Source organism: Poecile atricapillus, chromosome 16, assembly GCF_030490865.1.
Source record: "Poecile atricapillus isolate bPoeAtr1 chromosome 16, bPoeAtr1.hap1, whole genome shotgun sequence".
Lineage (NCBI taxonomy): Eukaryota > Metazoa > Chordata > Aves > Passeriformes > Paridae > Poecile > Poecile atricapillus.
Window position 1 is genome coordinate 4,626,083 of NC_081264.1, and position 24,129 is coordinate 4,650,211.

Sequence of the window (24,129 nt, forward strand, 5' to 3'; positions counted from 1 at the left end):
CTTTTCTTTTTATTTTTTTTTTTAAACAATTCATTAGAAGAGAAGAAAACTATGCAACAGGAAGATTCTGATGAGGAAGAGAAGATCCAGCACACTCCAAGGTCGTCTTCTGTGCAAGCCCAGAGACTGCCCGTGTTCCCAGGGATGGATCACTCTGTTCTCAAGGTGAGCTCAGGCAGAGCCCAGGAGGTGGGAGATAAACCAGTTCAATAGCTGCAAGTGCTTTATAAGGAATTCCCTCACTCATTTCAGGGATTTTTTTTTTGTTTTTATAAATCTGGAGTGATCCATTCTGCATTCCAATAAAAAAAAAAAAAGCCTGGATGCTGGCTTTAAAAAAACCCCGTTCTTTATTTTGATATTTAGGCCCAGCTGCGGAAAAGACAGGAGTCTGAGAGCACTGGTGACATCGGCTCTGCTCAGCTCTTCAAATCCCCCAAAGCACAGCTCGGCACTCCCAGCAGCAGAGTGCTGCCCTCCAGTGTGGAAAAGGAGGACAGGTGAGAGAGTCCCAGCGTCAGGAGAAGGCTAATGCTCTTCTTGCTGGAAGGAAAAATAATGCAACAAGCTGTACATTCCTTTTTGTTGTTGTTGTTTCCGTCAGGAGTTTTCATAATGAAAGAATAAAGAGTATTTTTATTTTTCTATATCTTAGGTCAGAAGAAAAGTCTCCTCAGTGGCTGAAGGAGCTGAAATCAAAGAAGAGACAGAGCCATTATGAGAATCAGGTTTGAAAAGGTACTTGGGTAGGAAGGGGGGGGCTTTGCTGAGTGCAGGAGTGCAGTGACAAACTCACATTTCCTGTGATGTGTTGGTTCAACTTTAAGCATACAAAAATCACAGAAACCTATCTTACTGTTTTTAATGTAATGAAATTGTTTCATGAATACCCACAAATCCTTAAAGGAAAAAACATCACTGTGGCCCCACCAGCACTGCCCTTACCCTGCCCTGTGCACCAGGGGTGCCAGGCAGGGCAGTGCCCCTCCACTCCCAGTCACAGTTCCACTGATTCTCTGCACATCATTTGATTTTCATAACCCTCACTCTGGTGGGGCTGGGATTTCCCAAAGTTTGAAAACTTTGTGTGGTTTCAGCACAATTTTGGGTGGTTCTTAAGCATTTAATGCATTAAACAGACAAGACCAAGGTGGCACTGCAACAGAAAACACATTTCAAGGGGGTTCCTGTTCCAGCTGCCTGACCATATCACACACTTCCTTTTGTTTTCCTTTCCAGACAGTGATTCTAACTGGGAGAAGATAAAGAAGTTTAACAGAAGCCTTAACTCATCTGAACCTAAACCCCCATGTCATGTTGCTGCTGTTTGCTTCCTGCCTCAACTGCTCTGTGCATGGTGCCTTCCTGTTTTGTGGAGAAAAGCTGCTTCAATTCATAGTCAAATACAAAGCTGTGTCTGTCAGGTTGAGGGGACAGTGGCACCTCAGATCTGCCTGCAGGAGAACTCCCCTGGGTCACAGTTAGCACCTCAGAAAGTCTTGGAAAACAGAGATATTTGGGAGTGCTGTGATCCAGGGAACTCCCCTCGCTGTGGAACAGACTCTGTAGGTGTTCACCTCTGGGAGATGTGTCTGGCTGAGTTTTGTGTTTGTTTATGAAAATAATAATTTTAATCAAATTTATCTTTTTTTTCTTTTTTTTTTCTTTTTTTTTTTGGTGAACAAGTAGTAAGCTCCTATTTAGAATGAAACTTGTGGAAGGTGAGAGTGGAAGAACAAATCATGTTTACTGCCATATTGAAAAAGGAAACTTGATTATTTTTTGTAAAATGTATTTTTGATTGGCTTGTATTTACATGTAATCTGCTGACCTGGCAGATGGAGATAATTTTTAGATGAACAAAATGTTAATTTTTGTCACTCTTGAAGTGGTATATTCTGTGTTTTGTCAGCATGTGGAATAATTGCTTCATTGGAATGTCTTTCCTAAAAAGGATCAAGCAATAATGTCAACCAGTTCTCTTTAAAAAAAAAAAAAAGTAAAAATATGTAAATACTGTTTTTATAACAAAAAAGGAAGGGAAGAGGGAGGACGTTACACTCATATCAGGGTTCCAGTTAATTGTTGAATGTCACTTTAATAGCAGTTCAGATAGTCCCACTTCATATTTTTATTTGTTAATCTGTAAATACCAGGTTTAAGTTTTTATTTTTATGCTGATTTTGTGGGATAACCTAAATGTGATCTTCAGTTTCTCTGATGATTTCCTGTCTTTCCTTTGGCAAGATGTGCTGATAGCAGAGTAGAGATCTCCTGGACCACGTGGGTGTTTGGGTATCCCTAATTCTCAGATATTCCCTGTCTCTGGACACTCATTGTGAACCAACCACCATGGCCATGGAAGACAGACTCGATTCTTGCCCCAGATAAGTGCTCTTTCAGTAACCTTTAAAAGCGTAGCCCAGGTGATTCCAGGTGTTCCTCAGGCTCAACCAGGAAAAGGTGGAAGAGGGAAAAGGGGAGTGGAGAGCTCTCCTCACCTGGCAGAGCTGCTTGGGCTGCACTCCCCACGTCCTGCTGAGGGGCTCCTGTGGGTACAAACCATAAAGCACCAGCACTTCAGCTCCTTCTCCTTTTGTCTTTTTTCCCAATCAGCGTTTCGGGAGCGCAGCTCCCGTGGAGCCTGCCCGGGCTGCTGTCTGTCAGGCTTGGAGCTGCCAAAACCATGTGCCAATTCACCTCAAGGAGGAGTCACAGGGGGGGATTTGCAGTCCCAATCTGCAGGAAATAGCAGCAGGATGGCAGGAGACAAGTCCCATCTGCACATCTCTGGCTCCCGGGTTTTATTCCTGTGGCAGCTCCCTGTGCTCCCTGGAGATGAGATGGAGATGTCTGTCTGATGTAAAAGTCTTTTCCCTGTTGTTTTGCCCTGTTTCTCATGGGAGCTGTTGCCACTGTTGGTTTGGCGGCTCCCCTGCTCCCCACAGAGCAGCGATCCCCAGGATTCTGACGGAATTTGGGGATGGGCCGTGTCAGCGCAGCCACCACCACTGACCAGCTCCCTTTAAAACCTTGCACAGATTTCCTTCCCTCTCCTTTAGATGTTGGTGGGAAAGGTGACTCTTGGTGTGGTTTTTGGGGTATGTTCTGGGGGCGTGTCCCACGTGTGACGCTCACCTGGGCCAGCCTGAGCAGCACTGCAGGTGAGGAGGAGGAGGATGGTTCTTCTCACTCACCAAGTGGGGCCTGCCACACCCAGAAATCAGGCAAGTCCCTGCTCACAGGAACATCCTCACAGGCTGGGTTTTCCACTTCCACAGGTGACAGTGTTGCATTCCCAGCAGTTGGAGGATTTACTGGTTCTTGGTCTAGGCCAGAAATTCTGTAACTGTGCTGGGGAAGCTGAGGGGATTGACACGAGGTTTCCACAAAGCCCTTGAATGTGTTTGCATTTCCACATCTGCTTGGACAATGCACTGAAATTACTGTATTGAGTAGTTTAACCTACTACTGAGAAATGTTTAATGCTTAAATGTCTAATTAAAGAGCATCTTTAGAATGTTGTTGAATGGGAAAGTGTTTTTTCTGCTCTGTTATTTCTTTATATTGTACATGGATTAAATATCTACTTCCTTCTCTTTGGGTTATTGCTCTGTAATAAAAGATATATAAATATGTTATTACTTCCTAAATGATAGAACAGACTGTAATACACTTTATATAATTCTATTTTAATTCCAAATAATGCTTCTTGGAATTTTTTCTGCTTTCACTTTTGTTGCCATGTGCTTTTTCCTGCTGTTTATTGGAGATGGAAGTGAGCTCTAAGGTTTCTTCAGATGTGCTGCTTCCTTCACTCCTGGAGCAGACTCATCTCTTGTCCAAAAAGTGATGCTGAAGGTGATGGAAGCCCTGGAAGTTCCTTTGTCTCTCCCATCACAGCTCCTCAGCTTTTTCTCCTTGTGTAAAAAAGCCACATCAATATTGGGTTTTAAAGGTGGGATGTTGTGCTTTGTGGAATTCAGGAACACTTTCTGACTGCCCTCATCTCATGCGTGTCAGGGACTTGCATGGCTGCTCCATTGCTTTTTATTGGAATTCCCACTTGTGGACTTCTTCCTTTTTATTTTTCTGTTTGCAAATTCTCCTTTTTAACATCTCTGAATCTTCAATGTTTGGTTTTCCAACCTTTGACATTCCAAGACTTTCCACAGGATTATTCCCAGGGTGAAAGTTTGTTTCACCCTGTTCCTGGTTTGCAAACAAGTTACTTGCAAACTGAAATGCAGGTGGGGCAGTTTTGGGAATGCAAAGTGTGACCTGTAAAAGGCGTGGAACAGCAAATCCCTGATTTCTGCAGGGGTGTTGTGTTTCAGGAGGAGATGGGCAATTCTGGGGTGCTGCCACAGAGTGTGGCTCAGCCTCACAGGGTGTATCCAGGTACAAAACCTCTGGGCCAAATTCCTCAGCGCTGTCACTGCTGTCCCCAAGCTCTGGGGGTAAAACAAATTATTCCAGTGAAATACAGAGCTGTCACCATTACTGTGCTCCCTGTGGGCCTGGGGTGTCTGCACCTCCACAAAGGACCCTGGTGCAAGAGCAGCTGCAGCCAAGTGAGGGAGGTGTTGGATCCATCCCTTCAGCCCAGTGCTGAGAAGGAAAAACAGGTATTTGCTTTAATTCCTTTTAAAGATGGACTTGTATTTGGTGAAGGATTTTGGGGCCAGCTCGGACAAGGCTTGGTCTGGTGGAAGGTTGGGGGAGCAGGGGGGAAGAACGAGATGAGCTTTAAGGTCCCTTCCAACCCAAACCATCCTGTGATTATATGAAAACACCTCCATGGAGCTTTAATGGGATTTGGGGATGTTCTGGCAGGGGCTGCAGAGTCCAGGCCTAGTTCTGCTCACCTTGGGAGTGGAGAGGGTGGAGGGTGGGAATCCTTCCCAAGCTGGTGGTGAGCTCTGTTCCATGGCTGTCCTGTTCTCTCCTGTATAAATGTATTGCAGAAATACAATCTGAAATAACTTCTGGTCCTTCTGGTGGGATTGGCACAGGAGGAGAGCCAAGGTCTGGTGGTTTATGGGTTTCTCTCATTCCATATTAAACAAAATTAGATCAGATCTGGTTTTGAAGGAGCTCTTGTGGAGATGAAGCTTTTATATCGTTCCACGTAGCCTTACAGAGTCTGTCAGTCTGGGTCACAGTAAGTAACATTGTGTGATAGAAATCCTGTCTTTTGTATTGCACAGTTTCCTGGGGAATGAAGATATTCTGGCCACTGTATTTTTTGTTCTGTACCATTAGAGTTCCAGTTTAGCTTTGCCAGGTATTAATAAAAAAGATCTATTTTCTAACAGTCATTTTTCAAAGGGATTTAAGAGGCTGACAGCAAGAGGAAATTGAGGTCTATTTGGGAGAGGCATCAAGGAGATCCAGTGCCCCTTGTGTCGTGTTTTTGGAATTGCCTTGTCGGTGTGGAGAGCTGGGAGAGGCAGATCCAGGGCCCTGCAGCTGTCACAGAGCTCGGTGAATGAGGATGCTGGAAGGAAGGGACTGGCACAAGAAATTCTGTGTTCCTAATTTGTTGAGGACAGGTGATGTTGTGTTTGGTAAGACAGAAATGAATCCATTCCTCCTCAGTCTGTGCCTGTTGTAGCTGTGGCATCTGTGGGACAGCTCTGATGGGGACAACAGACCTTCCTCAGGAACCACAGGATGGGCAGAGTGAGGAAGAGTCAGTTGGAGACACCTCCTGGGTCATCCCTGTCACACCAGGCCTGGAGCATCACCCAGCGAGAGCAGGGATGGGATGGGGCTGGAGAGCCTCATTCTAACACGTACAACAGGAGAGGTTTCCATCCCTCTCCCCTTCAGTTTGCCCAGCCTGGCCCAGGGGATTCACTTTTCTGGCAATTTCAGTAAAGGTTTCATGGGTAGCTCTTGGTTTCAAGATGAGCCACGCTCAGAGCAGGTAGAAAAAAACCTGCAAGGGTAGAAAATGGGGATATGTGCAGCTGAATGAAATGTTCCCTGAGGAATCAGGATGGGTTGGGTCTGAAGGGACTCTGACAGGTGAAAAGGGAATCAGGGCCACTACCAGCAGGTGAAATGCTCCCAGTTTGGTGCCTGGTGTGGAAGAGCTGCGCTCCCCCCCTTACATCATCCTGTGCCCGTGAGGATGGACAAACCCTTGTGCCAGGCTCCAGAAATCCTCATCACACACCCCAGGATGTTCCCAGTGTGTCCCTGGGAAATGCTGGGGAGGGAGCCAGATTAGGGGGCACAGAAAGAAAAGAGACTTGACCTAGAGAATCTGCCTGGGGCCAAAGTTCAAGTAAGATTGCCAATCTGGAAACCCTGAGCTGCTGCAGCTTTCTGCCGAGCTCTCGGAGCCGACCCCAGCCCTGTGTCACACCTTGCGCTGGAGCCCACACAAACGGGGACGTTTTGCCTGGTTTTTGCTTCCCTCTGCGCTCGGTTTCCAGGCTAAACCCTCCCGTGAACTGCTGATGGCAGAGTTTTCCAGAGAACCTGGCAAGAAGCAGCGTGAACGTGCTGATGCGAATTTCGACGTTAATCTTCTGTAAATCGAGTGGCCCGTGTCCGAGGGACGGCCGCGAGAAATCTGAATGACGTTTCCATAGCTCGCTGCGCGCCCGCGCTATTGAGATGAAATCTCATGGATGGAATTCCGTGGACGCAGCTGCTGTATCAGCGCTCGGGGAATTCTGCTGTTCTGTTCAGAAGCAACCCATAAATAGCGGGGCCGCCCGCACCGCCCGGCACAGCGGAACCACACGGAGAGGTAGCGGCGGCACCGCCGGGACTGAAGGGGCTTTCTCAAAGAATTTGTGTTTCTCAGTCGGGGTGTCCCCCAGCGAAGGGTTTGGCTCGTGCGTGATGAGAAGTGAAGCTGAAGGGTTTGATTCAGGACGTTGATCAAACTCCTTTATTGGTCTCCTAAGCCCCTTGTCAGCGTGGCGCGTTCCAGTGTTGGAGCGGAGTTTTGCGGATGTTCCTGGAGAGCGAGGAGGGGGCTCTCACCACCATCCCCCCTGGCCAAGGCGGTGGCAGCAGCTCCAGCTGCTGGGTTTGGTGCCCCCCAGGATGCTGGAGCAAGGGAGAAGTGTCAGGTTTATGTTGTGGGGAAAGATGTCAGCAGCTGGAAGCTGACAAATTCCTGCTGGGAACAAAGGCTGTGAGATGGGAGTTCAGTGGTAACTGGGCGAGCTGCCCCGGGCAGAGGGCTCCGTGGCACTTGGGACATGGCTCAGTCCAGTCCTGCTGGTGCCTGGGTGAGGATTTGGGGCCCATGTGCGGGAGGGAGAGGAGGATGGATAACAGAGCTTGCTCCTAGCCTGGACATCTGTGGGATTTACAGCTGCTGCATCAGGGTCTGTGCTAACCCGTGCTGCTGTTCCGTGCCAGCTTCATCCTTTGTGTTTCATTACCGGCTGTAGATCCCGGCACCTCCCACCTTAACTTCCTGCAATTTGGGTTTTCCAGGCACAATGACCGAGCAGCAAAGTCCCCCCGAGCAGATGGCGACTGGGGAGGGTGCTGGCGAGCGAGGTGGCAACTACAAGGTATACTGGGGTGTACTGGGGACACTGGTTACGGATGGATGCTGGGTGGAGCCGTGGGATGCGGTGATGGAGTCACTGCCAGCGCTGCAGCTGGTGCTGGGGACAGGAGTGGCCTCCAGCTCTGCCACAGCAGCAGTGGCTGGTGGCCCCGCTTTGGTGTTGAGCCCAGGGGGGCTCGAGTTGGGAAGCAGCTGGAGCTGAGGATCTGCTGCTGCTGCTCCCCGGCTGCCAAGGACATTGGCTGGCCAGGCTGGTGTGCAGCTGCCCAGGGATTTCATGCAGGAGATGAAGCATCCTGGCACAGTGGGATCAGCTGTGGGCCCAGGCACTGAAACTCCCCAGGTGCGTTGTAGGTTTGGATTCAGCTCATAGGTTGGTTGAAAGTAAATCAGCTTTTAAAATCAGGAGAGGATGTGGTGGCTTCCCACAAAGCTGCTCCTGGACAGGGAAGGCTGGAGTGGGAGAGGGGGGTGCCAGGAGCTGGGGCTGTTTATTGCTTTGAGGTGCACAGAGGATCCTGAGGAACCTGGGTGTCACCTCTGTCCCCTGAGCCCCCCATTATGTGGCGTGTGCAGGAGGCTCTGCCCTTGGCCCAGGCTCAGGTGTTGCAGCTGTGACCCCTTTGGGACAGTGCCAGGGGGTGCCTGGTCACCCCACTGACCCTCCCGGTCCCTGAATGGTGCTGGGCACCCTGGGCCCTGCTCGGTGCCAAGTTCTGACCGCTGGGACTGGCTCCAACCCTTCCTGCAGCTCAGCCTCAAGGCTCTGCTGAGAGCAGGGCAGCCTGGGGAGGCACTGGGGTCTCTGCACCTGGCAGGGCTTAGAAGAAAACATTGAACAAAGAGCTTGTGCCAGGCCAGGTCAAGGGGATGGTTGGATCTGGAGGATGCAGTGATAAGGGATGGATGGGCAAGGGCCAGGCTGGGAGTAGGAGAGGCAGCCCACGGCTCAGGAATTCTCTTAGCCCAAATTTTCTGTGTTTCCAGCGCTGTGTTTGAACTGGTTTTCAGCCTGTCATGGACAAAATTCCAGCCTGTGCTTTACCAAACACCCTTGGCTGGAGCTTGGCCCAAAGATTTGTCAGGGCAGAGACAGTGGCAGGACCTGGCTCTCTTGGGCAAGGAGTGACATTGGCACAGGATGGCCAGGATGGAGGGACACGGGCAAAGCCCTTTGATCCACTGCTGCCCCCATTTCCTGGGGTGTTCCCCTGGCTGACAGCATCTTTCCCCACCTCAGATCACGATCTACGAGCTGGAGAATTTCCAGGGGAAAAGGTGTGAGCTGACAGAGGAGCTCCCCAACATCACCGAGAAGGAGATGGAGAAGGTGGGCTCCATCCAGGTGGAGTCTGGCCCGTAAGTTTGGGGTGGGGAAGATGGAGCAGCCCCAGGGGGTGACAGGGAGAGCATCCCCCTGACACTGGGGTCCTGCAGGTGGCTGGGCTTCGAGCGCCAGGCCTATGCTGGGGAGCAGTTCGTGCTGGAGAAGGGCGACTACCCCCGCTGGGACTCCTGGTCCAACAGCCACAGCAGCGACAGCCTGATGTCCATCCGGCCCCTCCAGATTGTGAGTAGGGCTGTGCTGGGGTGGCCACCGGGGCTGGGGGCGGCCCCTGACCCGCCCTTTCCCCCAGGACAGCGCCGACCACAAGATCCACCTGTTTGAGAACGCGGGATACACCGGGAGGAAGATGGAGATCGTGGATGATGACGTCCCCAGCCTCTGGGCCCACGGCTTCCAGGACCGTGTGGCCAGCGTCAAGGCCCTGAATGGAACGTAAGGATCCAGGGGACACAGGGGACACCCCAACAGGTTCCTGTCCGTGGTTGGTCCCTCCAGGGTGGTGGTGGCAGGGGCGCCTGGCACAGCCACTGCAGTGGGGCCGCTGCTCCCGTGGTGCTGCTCATGCCCATTGTCCCTTGTTCTCTCCCTGCTGCCGCCTTTTCCCTGGCCCACAGGGGGTTAATAGGGACCATGGCAGTGTCCCTGGGGCTGGATGATGGCTCCTTGCCCTAACCCACCACCCGAATAGCTGTGGTCCCTTCTCCACGGACTCCATCTGCCCCTGGCACAGCATTTCCCAGCTGCAGCCTGTGAGGTGGCACTTGGTGACACCCCAGTGGCTCCGGGCGGCATCACCTGGCTGTGGCAGGCAGAGACACGGGGATGGGGAGGGGGAGGGGGATGGGGACACTGCCCCGCCTGCAGGGGGTGTGGGGTGGGCACTGCTGAGCACCGCCTTGCTCCCCACAGGTGGGTGGGCTACGAGTACCCCGGCTACCGGGGCCGCCAGCACGTCTTCGAGAAGGGCGAGTACCGGCACTGGAACGAGTGGGACGCCAACCAGCCCCTCATCCAGTCCGTGCGCCGCGTGAGGGACCAGCAGTGGCACCAGCGGGGCTGCTTCGAGAACAGCTGAGGGACCCCCAGCCCCCGCCGGGGCCGCTCGCGGGGTCCCCCGGCTGATGCCGTGACCGTGGTGTTTTTTGTGCAAAAACCTCAATAAAGCTCTGAGCTGGAGGCTGCTGAGGCCTGCCTGGTCCTGGGCTGGGGAAGGTCGGGGAGGGGGGCAGGGGGAGGGGGATGGAGATGGGGATGGGGATGGGGAGGGGGATGGGGATGGGGATGGGGATGGGAATGGGGAGGGGGATGGGGAGGGGGCCGGGGCCGTGCCCAGCACCCCCCGCACAGGGCAGAGGGGGAAGTGCCAGTGTTTGCAGTGTTACATAAAGGCTGCAGCTTTCCAAAAATCACCCCCAATGCTGCTGGATCAGCGTTTTCCCAGTGCCTCTGTCCCTTTCCACAACATCTCCTGCCCGCTCCCAGGGCTGGTGGCCAGTCCCAGGGCAGGGAGGGGGCCGGGGGGATGTCTGGAGCAGCCAGCCCTGGGTCGTGCACTCCAAGCAGGGCTCATCCCGTGGAGGGATGGCTGTGCCCAACCTCAGTGTCCTGCAGGGTCTCCTGCCTGTCCCCAAGGAAGTTTCCCACAGTCCTGGGGTGGTTTCTCCTGGGGGATGAGCTCTGACATGGGGGGGCTGTTCTGGGGGCAGAGGTGGGGGGTTCCACAGGGTGCTGGTGGGACACTGAGCTGCCCTGGCACTGCCCTTCCCCTGGGGCACTGTGGCCACGCCTGGGGACCCACCGGGCTGGGGCAGAGATGGGAGATGGGCTTGAGTCCACCTGAGGGCTTTGTGCAGATCCCTGAGCAACCCCTCTGGAGCTTTTCCCTTTGGGGGGGTTGGTGGCTGGGAAAGGTGAGTGCCTGGCCCCGGGTGGCAAAAGCTGCTTCCAGAACATTCCATGGGGCTGCCATGGCCGGGGAGCTGCAGCACCAGGGCTGGGATGAACTAAATCCAGCCCAGCAGAGCCAAGGGAGGGAATCACAGGAGCCACGCTGAGCGCTGTGGCAGCCCCTTGCTGAGGTGCTATGGGGACAGGATGGGGCTGCAGTGCCCTGCACTGGGACCTGGAACAGGTCCATGAGGGTCCTGGGCTCAGAACCTGAATGAATTAACCCAGGAGATGGGGAAGGCTGTACTGGCTCCATCTGTGGGGCCGCAGCAGGAGACACAGGCAAGGAAGGGCTGGGAATGCTGGAAACTCCTGCTCAGAGCCTGGCCTGCTCACATCCATGGCCTGATGGGTTCCTTGCAGAGCTGCGCTGTCACCTTGGCCCCTCTGGCCCTGGAATCCCCATCCCCTGGAGCCAGGGCAGCCACAGAGCCTGGGAATGACCCCCACATGTCACTGCCAGGGTGGGCTCTGGTGACAGCAGCCTGTGAGTGACGGTGTGTGCAGCCAGCCTGGGGTAGGGGCTGGGGCAGAGGGGACCCTGGGGGGGCTGCAGCCCATCCCCTGTGGGACCTCGGGAGATGCTGAATGCGGGAAGGAGCAGGTCTGGGGTCTGTTCATGCTCGGTGACACTTGCTGGGGTGAATCCAGCTCCTCTGTGGGGTGAAGGGGGCTGTGGGTGCTGCACAGCACCCAGCGAGTCTGACAGTGTCCCCCCTACATGAAAGCTCCTTTTCTGCAGCCCCCAGCCCCGTGCAGCCTCCTGGCTCAGCTGCTGGGACGATGCCAGCCAAGGGACTCTGCTGCTGCCCTCGGCCCCAGCTCAGCCCTGGCTGTGCTGCCCATCCAGGCACATCCCAGCCACGGGGACGTGTCCCAGGCTGAGCCCCGGTGACCTCAGCTTTGTCCCGGTGTCACAGAGGGGCCCCTGAGCTGCTGCTGCCTCTGCCCCGTGGGGCTGGGGCGCTTCTCAGGGACCCCAAAAGGGCGGAGGAGCCCAACACCCGACACTTGAGTGCCCCACACCCAAACCCCGGGAGCTGCCCCAGCCCCTGCCCATCCCCGAAGCCCCGGGCCGGTGTCGGGAAGGGGCTCCCGCGGTGCCCCCGGCGTGGCCGGGCTGCAGACGGGCAAAGCCAGACGCTCAGCGGCGCTTTGAGGCGTTTTATCGCGCATGGGAAGAGCCGAGCTCAGCAGGTCCGGCGGCTGCTGCCCGGCGGGCGGGGGGATCAAGGCTCTGGCCCCGAAACGCCCGGAGCGGGGCTGGCGGGGCTTTGTTGGCCAGGCCCGCCCCGGCTCTTGGCACGCGTTCGGCTGATGCTTGCAAACTCCAAATCTCCTCGCCACCAACCCGACAAAGCGGGTGACTCGAATGTGACAGGTAATGAAATAACTCGGGCTTGGTGCTCGGGCAGACAAAGGCTGCGGCGGATCAGCTGACCCTGGTTTTCATTGGGGTTTAATCCAGCATTCTCGCTTTGAATCAGGCTTTAACTATTTTGTAAATAGTTTTGGCACCTCTCTGCTGCGGCTCGGTATAAATTCCACCTCCCGGCCCCAGCCCGTCACTGGCTCAAGCGGGTACTGGTATAACTGGTAAGACTTTGCTATTTATTGTCCTCTCTTTTGCCGTAGCCTCCTCCCGATCCCCGGGGCCGGGGTCCCTTCCCGGTGCCAGCGGGGTGTGGGCAGGGCTGAGCCGGGGACAGTCCCGTCCCCGCAGCCCAAAGCAGGATTTCCCCACCCGGCCACGGCTCCGCTTCTTTTTTTGTCAGGAATGAGTTTTTCACTTGTTTTGGAGCTGCTCAGATACTGAGGGTCCCTCTGGGCTTGAGGACGGGGCTCATTCCAAGGGGTGGCAGTGCCAGGCCGAGTCGGGAGGGCTCGGCACAGGCTCCTCGGGGCTGGGGCTGGCGGAGGGAGCCCCAGAGCTTCTCTCCATCGCCCCTTCGAACACCCGCGTGGGGCCGGGACTCTCAGCTGGACAGGGACAGCAGGAAATCCTCGACCAAAGGGCCTGGGCTCCACTGGAAATGATTTAGAAATTTCCTGGGCTCACAGCTGCCAGTGCTGGTCCCAAGGGCCATTGCCTGTGCTGAGCCTGGGGAGGTTTGGGGTGCCGGTTTATCACTGAGAACCCCATCCTGAGCCCATCCTGCTGCCAGCCCTGCTCCCAACACCCTCTTCCCTGGGCAAACTGCAGGGTACGGATGGACACAGGGCAGGGACACAGGGCAGGGACACAGGGCAGGGACACAGGACAGGGACACGGGGCTCTGAGCACGGCCCCCAGTGTGTCCCCAGAGGCAGATTTTAACGTGCTGAGTTTCCCTCCCAAGGCAGCAGACAACCCAGCTGATGATGGCTTCCGAGCACCAAATGCCAGCCTCCAAGCAGCAGCAAGCCAGCTCCAAGGTCAGTGGGAGACTGCCCAGCCCTGCAGGGGGGCCAGGGCACCCTCAGCCTCTCTGGGTGCCCAAACCATACCCGGAGTCGCTGCTGGGAGCAGCTGAGCTCCCCTTGCCAGCACCCCCAGCACTCCCGGCTGGTGCCAAGCGCTGCTGAGTTGTTTGCAGCAGGACGAGGGGACGGGGAATGGGATTTTTTTGGCATCCTCGGTGCAGGTGGAGCGCTTGGGAAGAGCTCAAGTGCTGATCTCCCACCACCGCTGCAGACACAGCAGATCTGTCCCCACTGCCCGCTGACCCCCGAGGTCTGTACTGAGTTGGGCGGCCCCGGGGCTGTCCCCGAGCTGTCCCCGGGTGTCTGTGTCGCCGTGTCCCTCCGGTGGCTGCGGTGCTCCAGCCACGACCCGAGTCCCTCAGCTGTTTGATGCCCGCTGTGAGCATCCCTCTGCCAGGAGCAGCGGGGCTCTGGGACAGCGCTGGCACCCGAGAGCGAGACATCCTCAGAGGCACGGCAGCGAGGGCTTGCAGGCTCCTTAAAAGCCTCTGGAGTGCAGTTTTTGGGAGAGTGAGAGGTCTGGGCAGCTGCAGATGTGCTGCCCCAGCGGTCGGGGACAGCGTGTGCCCCCGTAGTGGCGGCAGGGGAGGGGGTGACGCTCTCGCTGAGGTCCTGCTCTCTTCCAGATTGCCATCTTCGAGCAGGAGAACTTCCAGGGCCGCTGCCATGAGCTCAGCGGGGCCTGCCCCAACCTGAAGGAAGCCGGCGTGGACAAAGTGGGCTCCATCCTGGTGCACTCCGGACCGTACGTGAAGGGGGCTGGGGGCCAGGCGGGGCGTGGGAGGGACGGGGCTGGGGAGGAGGGGTCTCCCCGCTGCCACACCCGCATCGCACCCCGGATTTCGTGTGGCCAACACCGCTGAGCTGCTCGCCCACCTCACCTCACCCCAGGGAGTGCCCGGTGCCAGGGGTTGCCAGCAGGTGAGGGCACAGCGGGTGAACAGGGGGTGACATTGTCACCTGGACAGGCTGAGAAGCCCACTCGGCGGCAGGGAGAGTGGAGGAGTGTGAGAACGGGCACAGATCACAGCGTTACCCCCACTTTGGTTTCCTTCCCTTTGGGTGCACGGACAGGTGAGAGTGGGACCCGCTTGGTGCCCTCTCCCCACCCGCTGGCCCTGTGTGTGCTCTCCAAGCCACGGGCTCCTGGCAAGGGAGAGCCCCTGGAAAACCCCTGGAGGGTTCCCAGCCTGCAGCCCCGGAACAGCGGGGGCAGCTGCAGAGCGCCAGCTCTGGACATTTGGGTGATCCAGTGAGTCCCCAGGGACCAAGGATGGGTCGGAGCATCCCCAGTGGGAAGCCCTGCGGTGCCGCTGCTGTCCGGAGGCAGCGCAGCCCCGCTGGCACCTCCCTGGCACCTCTCCCCTCCTGGCAGGGAGCAGGGGACGCGGCTGGGGCTCAGCCCGGGCGCTCGCCGGGGGCAGTGCCAGGGGCCGAGCCCCGCACCGCCGCCCCCTCTGAAGCGCGTCCCCTGCTCTCTTCCAGCTGGGTGGGCTACGAGCAGGCAAGCTGCAAAGGGGAGCAGTTTGTGTTTGAGAAGGGGGAGTACCCCCGCTGGGACTCCTGGACCAACAGCCGGAGAAGCGACAGCATCACTTCCCTGAGACCCATCAAAGTGGTGAGAGCACCCAGACAGCCACTACCCACCCGCCAGACCAAGGTCTGCAGCCAGAAGTCTTCCCCAGCCTTCCCCCGCCCTCCCCAGCCCCGCGGGCGGAGGGGCACCCCCTCCTGCGCACCCTCGCCCCAGCCCTCGGGGCCCGGGGAGCCGTGGGGGGGTCGGAGGGGGCGCGGGGACGGGGGCGGTGGCAGGTGACCCCAGAGCGGAGGATGTCTGCTGGTAAGTCTGGCAGTGCCCGCGCAGGCAGCGGCTCTCTGAGCTGGATGGAGGGATGCGGAGCACCCCCGGCATCGGTGGGAGCGGCGGCACGAGGTGCCGGCCCTGGCCTCGGTTTCCCCATAGCCCTGGGCTCTGCCCCCCCTGCCCAGCCCCGCGGGGCCGGCAGCCGCTGACCCCCCTCTCTGCTCTCCCGGCTGCAGGACAGCCAGGAGCACAAGATCGTGCTGTACGAAAACCCCAGCTTCACCGGCAAGAAGATCGAAATCATAGACGACGATGTGCCCAGCTTCCACGCACACGGCTACCAGGAGAAGGTCTCATCCGTGCGGGTGCAGAGCGGCACGTGAGTACCGGGGGCACCGGGGCTGGGTCCCGGGCGGTGCCGGAGCATCCCCGCCGGGCTGGGCTCTGCCGGGTGACGCGTGTTGTGTGACCCCTCCCCGCTTGCCTCGGCAGGTGGGTGGGATACCAGTACCCTGGCTACCGGGGCTACCAGTACCTGTTTGAAAAGGGGGACTACAAGGACAGCTCAGACTTCGGCGCTCAGCACCCCCAGATCCAGTCGGTCAGGCGCATCCGGGACATGCAGTGGCACCAGCGCGGTGCCTACCACCCCACCAACTAAAGCCCCCGGCCCGTGCCGGGGCGCGGGGAGCGGAGCAAGCGTTCCCCCGGCCGCCGCTGAGCCCCCGCGGCCTCGCCTCCCGCCTCCCCCCGTGTGATGCACGCGCTGCCGAAGCAACTCAATAAAGCTTGGAGTTTCAAAGTCCCAGCTCGGCCTTTTCATTCGCGGCGGGCAGAGGGACCCCGCTGCCGGGATGCCCGGCCTGCCCTCCGCGCTCCTGGGTGGGGAGGGGGCTCTCAGTGCCACCCATCGCCGCTGCCATCGGTGCTGCCGGGCCACCCGAGTGTCCGGGGTCAGGGAGGTGACCTGGGGCTCAGCGGGAGGCTCGGGGGTCGCTCACCCTGTGCGGTGGCTCTGGGGCTCTGTCCTGGGGTGCGCGGCCAAGGCCGTGGGTCACATCCTGCTGTGGGGACAAAGGTGTCCTCTGAGCACCGGGGCAGATGCCACAGATGCTGGCGAGGGGGGATTGCCCTCTCCAAGCCGAATAATGGCATTAATTATTAGGCTCTGAAAGCTTTAATTAGTAATAACGCTTTAATTTAGCAGTCACGGTGCTAGAGGATGCTTTTATGATGGTGTCATAAATCGGGCAAAGGAAGTGGAGGAACGCAGCCGCACCTGCTTGGCCGGGGGCTCCGTGCGGTGGCAGAGGCGGTGGCGGAGGTGGTGGCGGCTGGGCTCGGTCCCCTCCGGCAGCAGGAGGTGGCCGTGGCGGCCGCTCTGTGTCCCTGCGGCTGTGTGGGCACGGGGGGCCGCTCATGGGCACAGGTGAGCGGCACCTGACGGGGCACTCCGGGCACCCCGCGGCTCCTGCTGCCCTCCTCTCCCACGCCTGGCTGCGGTGTTTTGGGAATGCCGGCAAACCCGGGAATCTCGGGGAGTCAGGGATGCACAGCATCCTCCTCGGCAGCTCCCGCTCCCAGCGGAGCGGGGTTTGCCCCCGAATCCTCCCTGTGCCAGAGGCTTTTCCCTGCCCTGCGGAGGAGCGAGCCCGGCGGGCACAGCCCAGCCCACGGGCGACCAGCCCGCTGCATCACTCGCCACACGCCGCTGCGAGGCTCCTCGGCGAGTCGTGCTTTGGCAGCCACCGAGCTGCTTCCCTGCGGAAAGCTGCGCCTTTCCTTCCCCGGGATCACCCCAGACCTGAATGTTTTCGTGAAAAATGGGATTTTAGCGGCAGCAGCGGCGGAGCCCGAGGTGCTCTGTGCGCCCCGGGAGAGTCGGTGGGAAACGGCGGCTCCTGGGGGGCAAACTGCTGAAAGCAGCAGCGGGGTGGGGAACAGAGACCCCCAGATCACGGAATCAGAGATTCCCGGCCATGGAACCCTGGAACGGTTTGGAACTCGAAAGCTCATCTCGTTCGGTTACCCTGCCATGGGCAGGGCCACCTTCCACTAGCCCAGCTTGCCCCAAGCCCTGTCCAAGCTGAGATTCGGGGGCCAGGGCAGCTCCCGCGGGGACACCGGAGCCCGGTTCTGGGTGGGCTGGGAGGGTTCTGGGGGAAAAAGCACCGAAAGCAGAAGTGGAAAATATGAAAGAGCCCAGAGCAGCTCCTGTGGGACCCGCTGGGGGAAATTCCTCATCTGGTGGCCGGGTGCACCCAGGTGGGCGCCTCGGGTCGCCTGGAAGCAGCTTCAGCTCTGCTGAGGAGGGTTTTCCCCTCGCTGGCTCTGGGGAAATGTACCGAGAGAATAATTTGGTTTTTAACATTTTATTCAAAAGCAGAAGATCGCCTCCGTCCCACGCCCGCTGCGGAGCTGCCATCTGGCTCGGAGCCCCCGGGCACCCCAGCCGTGTCCCTGTCCCCTCCCTCCCGCTGCCGGCGGGGCTGGGGACATGTCAGCGGTCCCACGGCGCTGCGCTGCCCGGGTGGGTGGTTTTGCCGTCGTGCCAACAGCCGGCAGAGCTAAAGCTGTTCTCCAGGCTGGAGAAGGGATTTTTATTTATTTATTTTAATTTTTTTCCGCCCAGCGGAAAGGATTGGGGGGGATCAGACCCCACCTGGGTCCCTGCGATGCCCAGGGAGGCTGGGGCGTGTTGGGATGGGCGGGGGGACCCCCGGCAGGTGAACCCCACAGGAGAGGGGCTGCCTGCAGGGGAACAGCAGCAATTTGCCACGGAGTAATTAACGGAAGAGTAACAATAATGCAAACCCTGGCTAAATCACATCCGACGCTTTTCCTTCGTGTTTTCTTTTCCAGCTGGAGCGGCGGCCGCTGTCTGTCCTTGGGAGGTGCCTCCGTGAGGACCGCGGGTGATGCGGGATGGGCTGGTGAGGAGGAGGAGGAGGAGGCAAAGCGGTGAAGAGAGGAAGATGTGTCGTCGGCTCCCACTGGCTTTGCTTTGCCTTTGCCAGCGGCAGCCGGGTGAATCCCCCCGCGGGACACCCCAGGCTGGGGAATCACGGGTTAAAAAACAACAGTCTTGAAAAATATGAATTGTTTTTCACTTAGATACAGAGGGGTGAGCTCAATCGCACCTGCTCCAGGGTGCTTTGGGTACTTAATGTGCTTTGCCAGCTGTGAGGGCTTTACTGTGGGTTTCACGGATTTTTATCCTCTGAAAATTATTGTTATGTTTAATTCTCCAGTTTCAGGAGCCACGTGATTACATGAGATTCCTAGCTTCAATTTTTCTCTTCTCCTTCTTCGCAGTAAATTAAGCCTCCAGCCTCATGTTTGTGCCTCCACGCACAGACCCAGCCACAAACACTGAAGGTTTAAGGAAGGAAGGAAAACCAAGCAGGAACCCAGCATGCATTATTAAAGCCTTGTGGTTTTCAGGGCAGATTTGTGATTTATCAATGCTCAGCTTTGGCATGTGGAAAAGTAATCTCTGCTCTGATTAATGCGAGGGCTGAGGCAGGAGTGAAATATCCCGGAGAGAGGGAGGGAGGAGCTTTGGCTCTGGCCGTCCCCAGGAATGGGCATTCTTGTCCTCAATGCCAGGCTCCCGTTTGCTTTCTGCTCCTTGATTTTGTTCCTGACATCAGTGTGATGAGGCAGAGAAAAGAAGCAATGAAACCTCTACAGCTCCTTACAGCCAGTAAAACCCCTGTCCGGTTGAAGAGCTAATTAAGAAACATCACTTCTTCAGAGGCCAGGATTGGAAGCAGCCTCGTGGAGACATAATGGGATTACCGGGTACCAGGGGATTGCAGCCGGCCTGCGGCCCCACACGCCCTCCCTCGATGATGAAACACTCAGGACCAACCCAAAACTCTTCACTAGCGTGGAGAGCAAAGGGGATGGGCTGGGAAGCAGCGGTGGGAGTGAGGAGCTGGGCAGCTGCAGCCGCCCGGGTGCTCTGGGACGGGGCTCCCTCCGCATCCGACAGCTTTTCCCAAACAAATGAGAAAAAAAGCAAATGTTGCATTTCCCTCCGAGCGAACGGCCAGGGCAGCCCCGATTGCTGCTGGGTCACCCTCGGGGACAGCCAGCGGTGACACTGTCACCCCTCCACGGTGAGGCACCGGCACAGGAGCAGCCAGCGCTGTTCCATCCTTGGAGGATAGGGCAGGGACTCCTCCAGGGGAGGCAGAGGAACGCTGTCCGAGCTGGAAACCCCTGGGCAGCGCAAGTGCCAATTAGGAAACATCTGTTCCTCCCAGCCCGGGCAGGCTGCGAGCGAGCGCATGGCAACGTAATGGGATTAAAATATATCACCGGATTACGGCAGCGCTGCACAGATCAGCTGCCGTGGATGTTCTTAGGAAATCGGGGGGAAGGGAAAAAAAAAATGAAAAGCAAATTTCTCTCTTCAGCGTGGACATAACCTTTGTTTCTTTTTTATTTGTACCTTATGCACGGTGCAGAGCTGGAGCCAGACCTTCTCTCTGCACGGTTCAGCTCATCTCAAAGGAAACCGGGGCTGAGTTTAGGCAATTTTAGATGAAATGGCCATGTGAGCAGCCAGTCTCTGGTGCTGCCACCACGGCCGTGGCCACAGGCCAGGAGAAGTGGCCTTAGCCGGGTGCCTGGGGTACGACACGGTGCCCTGTCCCCTCTGTCACCTCTGTAGGTGTTGGGACGTGTGCCATGAGCTGGATTTGGTCCCTTTGGCAGAGCATTGGGTGTGTCTGGAGCATCCCTGGAGCTCTTCCCCCCTCAGGGGAAACGCCCAGCCTGCCGAAAAACCCTGAGCGAAGCATCAGGAGAGAAATTTGAGGCAGGGAGAGAGAAAGATGATCGGAGCAAGAGAGGGGTCAGCATTCCTTGTTCCCCATGGCCCCTGCTAGAAAGGTGCAGCCCACTCGTCCCATCCTGGCCACGGGACCCTCCGGGCTCCCTCAGCTGCCACCCCGGGCACAGCTGGGCTGGTTTTGGGGGTCCCCATCCCTTTGTCCCCAACGCCCACGGCCGGAGGGCCGTGCCAGGCATGGGCACAGCAGCCCCGCAGACAATGGGGACATTCTTCGGCAAACCAAAGCAACAACGCGGAGAGCCGCCCGCTATTTTGGGAGCTCATATGCTCCAAGGCAAATGTCATTTGTGTGTAACATCCATTTAGGGAGCCGCGTAATGAAGTCGTGCATCATGAGGAGGGACCAGCTCACTTAGCAACCTTCCCTCGTGTGACGTCTGGTGTTCCTCTGCAGGACGGGATTGCTCCTTCGGCAGCCGCAGAACAAAACGCTGCTCGCAGCTGCCGGGAGAGGCGCTTTGGGCTGCGAGCAGCCCCCAGCAACACCCGGCTCCTGAGGTGGGCTTGTGCCCCTGTGCTGCGGGGTTTGGGTGCTGCGAGACCCTGAGCTGCCCCTCGCCCGAGGAGCCCTCGGCTCTTCTAGGGGTTCAGGGAGCTGAGGCAGGGTGGGGGGACAGAGCCCTTTAGTTGTGGGGGCTGAAAGGGAGAGCTGCCGTCTCATTTCCCAGCGGGAGCTTCCCCCTGGCTGGACGTGCGGGGGCAGGGGGGCACTGGGTGCCCTGATGTCCTGGTTGTACTGGGCATACTGGGTATGTGCTGGTTGTACTGGGAGCTCTGGGCACAGGCTGGGCCAGGGCAGGGAGAGAGAGGATGGCTGTCTCACACGGCGGGAATGTCTCTCCCGGCTCTCTCCAGGTTTACGGATGATGAGCAATTACGGGAGAGATTTACAGCAGATTAAGTCAGAAGGCAAAGTCCATTATGTGCCCAGATGAGCTCCAAAGGCAGAGGCCGTGTGGAATGGGAAGTGGGGCGCTTTAACCCTCATCCCTCTGCAGGACAGAGGCTCTGCTCCCGTGGGGACAGTGCCCGCTGCTGGCATGGCAGCACCAGCATGGCAGCAACTCCCCACAGTAATGGGATTTTGGTGCCCCAATTTCTCTAATTCCCTCACGGAACCCCTGTAGACCTGCTACACCCTCCCGCTGGAGGTGCCTCTTTCCAACCGCAGGGTCAAGCTGAGCTGTAGATGCTGAGGCCATGGGGATGCATTTTAGCAGAAAGATGCTTTTGAGGTCACTGAGGGTTTATTCACTGTGCTCTCTGACGTGTAAATCTCTCTGAGAATAGTCCCTGTTCCCCCGGGGAAGGCTGTGCTGGGGGGACTCCAGCCACCCGTGTGGATGTGCCCACTGACCCACTCCGGAGAGCCCCTGCGGCCACTCCCGGGGCAGTGGCCTGGCTGGAACCACCTTCCCTCAGCTGTGAAATGAAGGCAATTTACTGCTCTGCTTTACAAGGGCACCGAGAGGGAAGATTAATTGTTTGGCATATGGGGCTGCAGATAGGATGGGCTATGATCCTGCAAATCCTTCTGTTTTGTTGTTTGCGAGGCACTGCGGGAGCGCGGCTCCGCTGGGATCGTGGGCTCCTTTTCCCCAGCCTCGCTCCGGACCAGGTGGCCACGGATTTGGGTGCTGGCACAGATCCAGCAGCCTGGGGACAGCACAGCCGGTGGCTCTGGTGACCTCAGGCCCAACATGCAAAGGGCAGCTCAGTCCCCAGCACCTGCGTGCGGGGCAATGACGCAGCTGGAGGCAGCGGCTGTGACACGGACCTTCGGTGTCGGGATTAACCCTGACACTTAGAGCCCGAAAATCTGCTTAAGGGAAAGCTGACACAAACCCCGGGGCTGCCAGGACGCTGAGGAGCAGGGTCAGAACCCTCCCTGCACTCTGGCTGATCCGCGGTGGTGCCCCAGCGGGTGTTACCCACAGCTGGGATAGCGGCGTGTCCCACACATCCCACAAGTGAAAAATCCTGGTGTGGGGTGACATCAGGGGCCCGCAGCGGATGTCCCTGCCATGCCAGCACATCTACAGCTCCTGGTCCTTCCCCACAGCAGGGGTGTTCCAGTGGCTTTGACTCCTCACTCCCTGGGTTTGCAGGATCGGAGCCCCATCCCACAGCCCTGCTCCCCTCCCAGCACAGCGAATTCCCAAACATCCCAGTGCCCTCTCATCAGCACCACTCTCTTGGCATTTATGCAGGAAGCTGTGGCCCCCCTCTGCTGGCCCTTCAGCTTGCTGGGGTGCTCCTTCCACACGTTCTGTGCCAATCTATGAGATTTTTGCTGCAGCATCAGGAATTCTGTGGGAGAGGCAGCACTCAGCACCTTTGCCCATGCTTTGGGGCACAGCACAGCTCCTCTGGGACCTGGGTGCTACTGATACCGAAGTGAGTTGTCACTGTCATCTCCCACCGAGCTGCAGAAGGCAGTAATGAAGGCTGCTGAGCACGCACTTCTTCCTAAATTACCTCATTTATTCAGGGAATCAGATGCTGCAGTCTTTCATGGCTTCTTGCGAGGCTGGGATCTTGTGGGATGCAAGGCTATTAATAGGACCCAATCTTTCCCCTTCTTCTTCTCCAGGCTAAAGGCAGAAGAATTCAAACAAGGGCCCCTTTGATGTGACAGAAGTACAAATAAACCCCGTGCCATTTCGCTCCCAAGCAGGCAGTGCATTCCCATGTTTCTGCTGGGTTTGCCTGTGTGAGGGCTGGAGCAGCAGCTCCTGGGTGCTCCGGGGCCAGGCAGCCAAGCTGGAGGAGCAGCCTGTGGTGCCCCTTTCAGCTGTCACTGCCCCTGTCTGCGGTGACATCAGGCGCCCAGGGCCAGTGCTGAGACCAGACGGGTGAGATGGGATCCGGGTGAATGATCAGCCAGGGCAGCAAATGCCAATTTGTGTGTAAACAGACTTGGAGCACAAAGAGCCAGGGAAAAGAAATAACTAGAAAGCATTTCCCACACAACCAGACTTGTTTCCAGGGAGCAGAGACAGCCTCTCCGCTGCTCCAGGGGGATTTCAGCCTCGCACCCTTTGGCTGCTGACCCCCTCCCACTGCACCTGGTCTGGCATCGCTGTGGCTGGAGTGAGCTCTGAGCCGTCCCAGCACCTCCAGCACTGACCCTGTCCTGATCCACCCCGGTGATGGGCAGCAGAAGCTCCCAGGAGAAGAAAGCTCTCATTTCCAGCACTGCACAATTTACCTTCCATAGATGCCGTGACAGAATCTGAATTACCTTCTACCATTTCAATATCTGCACAGTTGTTGGTTTTTCCTCCTTCTGTCCCTCAGAATTTATAGCTAAATTAGGCAATTATTGATTTTTTTTTTCCCTTTTATCAAGTTACATTCAAGCCAGCCTGTGGAACAGCAAATGCTCAATGGATCCCTCTTGACATCTGTTTGTCTGATCAATTTGTGCAGGGAAAATGCTCCTGCAGTGTCTGATCCCACCAAGTGCCGAATGGGGACACTTTGACTCTTTGTGGGGCTTTGAGACATTTGCTGTTCCAGCTTTTATTTGGTTTATTTGCTTTAGCTTGTAACAACACACTCTACTGTTTTTAAACCGGGGAGTTCTTGAAGATGGGTCAGTTCTGAGCTGGGCATGGGATGTCACAGGCTGGGGGACACAGGGAAGGTGCCCTGTGACCCAGGAGGGGGGGTCTGTGAGGGTCAGTGCCCCACTGCCCCGCTTCTCAGGCCCTTCCAGCCCCCATGGACAAGGCTGGAATGAGCCCCATCAGGAAGGACCAAGATGCCATGTCCGTGTCATGACTGAGCTGTAAGAACAACCACAGGTGGAGATTTATGAGTGAAAATGGCTCAGACTTCCCTGCCCCTCCTGCCTGGTGAGAATTCCTGCAGAGGAGCCCAGTGTGGGGGCAGAAGGGATGTTCCAGGTGATGCTGCTTAGGGAGCAGAACCATGGCTGGGTGTTAATGCAGATCCCTGGCTCTCCCTTCTGCAGTGGCTGTTTCATCTCTCCAGTGTCACCCCTGTGCCTCCACCATCACCTGGGATGGTTTTGGTGAGCTGTGTGACCCAGCTTTGTCCTGATGCTGCTCTTGTGCTCTTGAAGCTTGCCCTGGCCAGGTGAGGGGGTGATGCTTCTTTATTTATCTGTGTGCACAGAGGGAGGGACGAAG

At 57.2% G+C, this 24,129-nt stretch overlaps 3 protein-coding genes across 3 annotated transcripts in view; all 3 read left to right on the top strand.

The window, feature by feature from the left end:
- The window catches only part of KIAA1671 (KIAA1671 ortholog), a 44,174-nt gene extending 40,471 nt beyond the window's left edge, over positions 1-3,703 (top strand). The window contains 4 exon segments of the mRNA XM_058851774.1: positions 38-165; positions 367-500; positions 656-738; positions 1,240-3,703. Coding sequence (XP_058707757.1) covers positions 38-165; positions 367-500; positions 656-734 — 341 coding nt within the window. The 3' untranslated portion in view covers positions 735-738; positions 1,240-3,703.
- A 295-nt stretch (positions 3,704-3,998) lies between these two features.
- CRYBB3 (crystallin beta B3) lies at positions 3,999-10,075 on the top strand. The gene is made up of 6 exons (XM_058851776.1): positions 3,999-6,766; positions 7,468-7,547; positions 8,787-8,905; positions 8,984-9,116; positions 9,184-9,326; positions 9,804-10,075. Exons 1-6 carry the CDS (start codon positions 6,631-6,633, stop codon positions 9,967-9,969), a joined length of 777 nt encoding a protein of 258 aa, XP_058707759.1. The 5' UTR covers positions 3,999-6,630; the 3' UTR covers positions 9,970-10,075.
- A 594-nt stretch (positions 10,076-10,669) lies between these two features.
- On the top strand, positions 10,670-15,891 carry CRYBB2 (crystallin beta B2). The gene is made up of 5 exons (XM_058851777.1): positions 10,670-13,256; positions 13,931-14,049; positions 14,790-14,964; positions 15,345-15,487; positions 15,601-15,891. The coding sequence occupies exons 1-5, from the start codon at positions 13,200-13,202 to the stop codon at positions 15,767-15,769; spliced, it is 663 nt and encodes a 220-aa protein (XP_058707760.1). The 5' UTR covers positions 10,670-13,199; the 3' UTR covers positions 15,770-15,891.
- Positions 15,892-24,129: the final 8,238 nt, after the last annotated feature.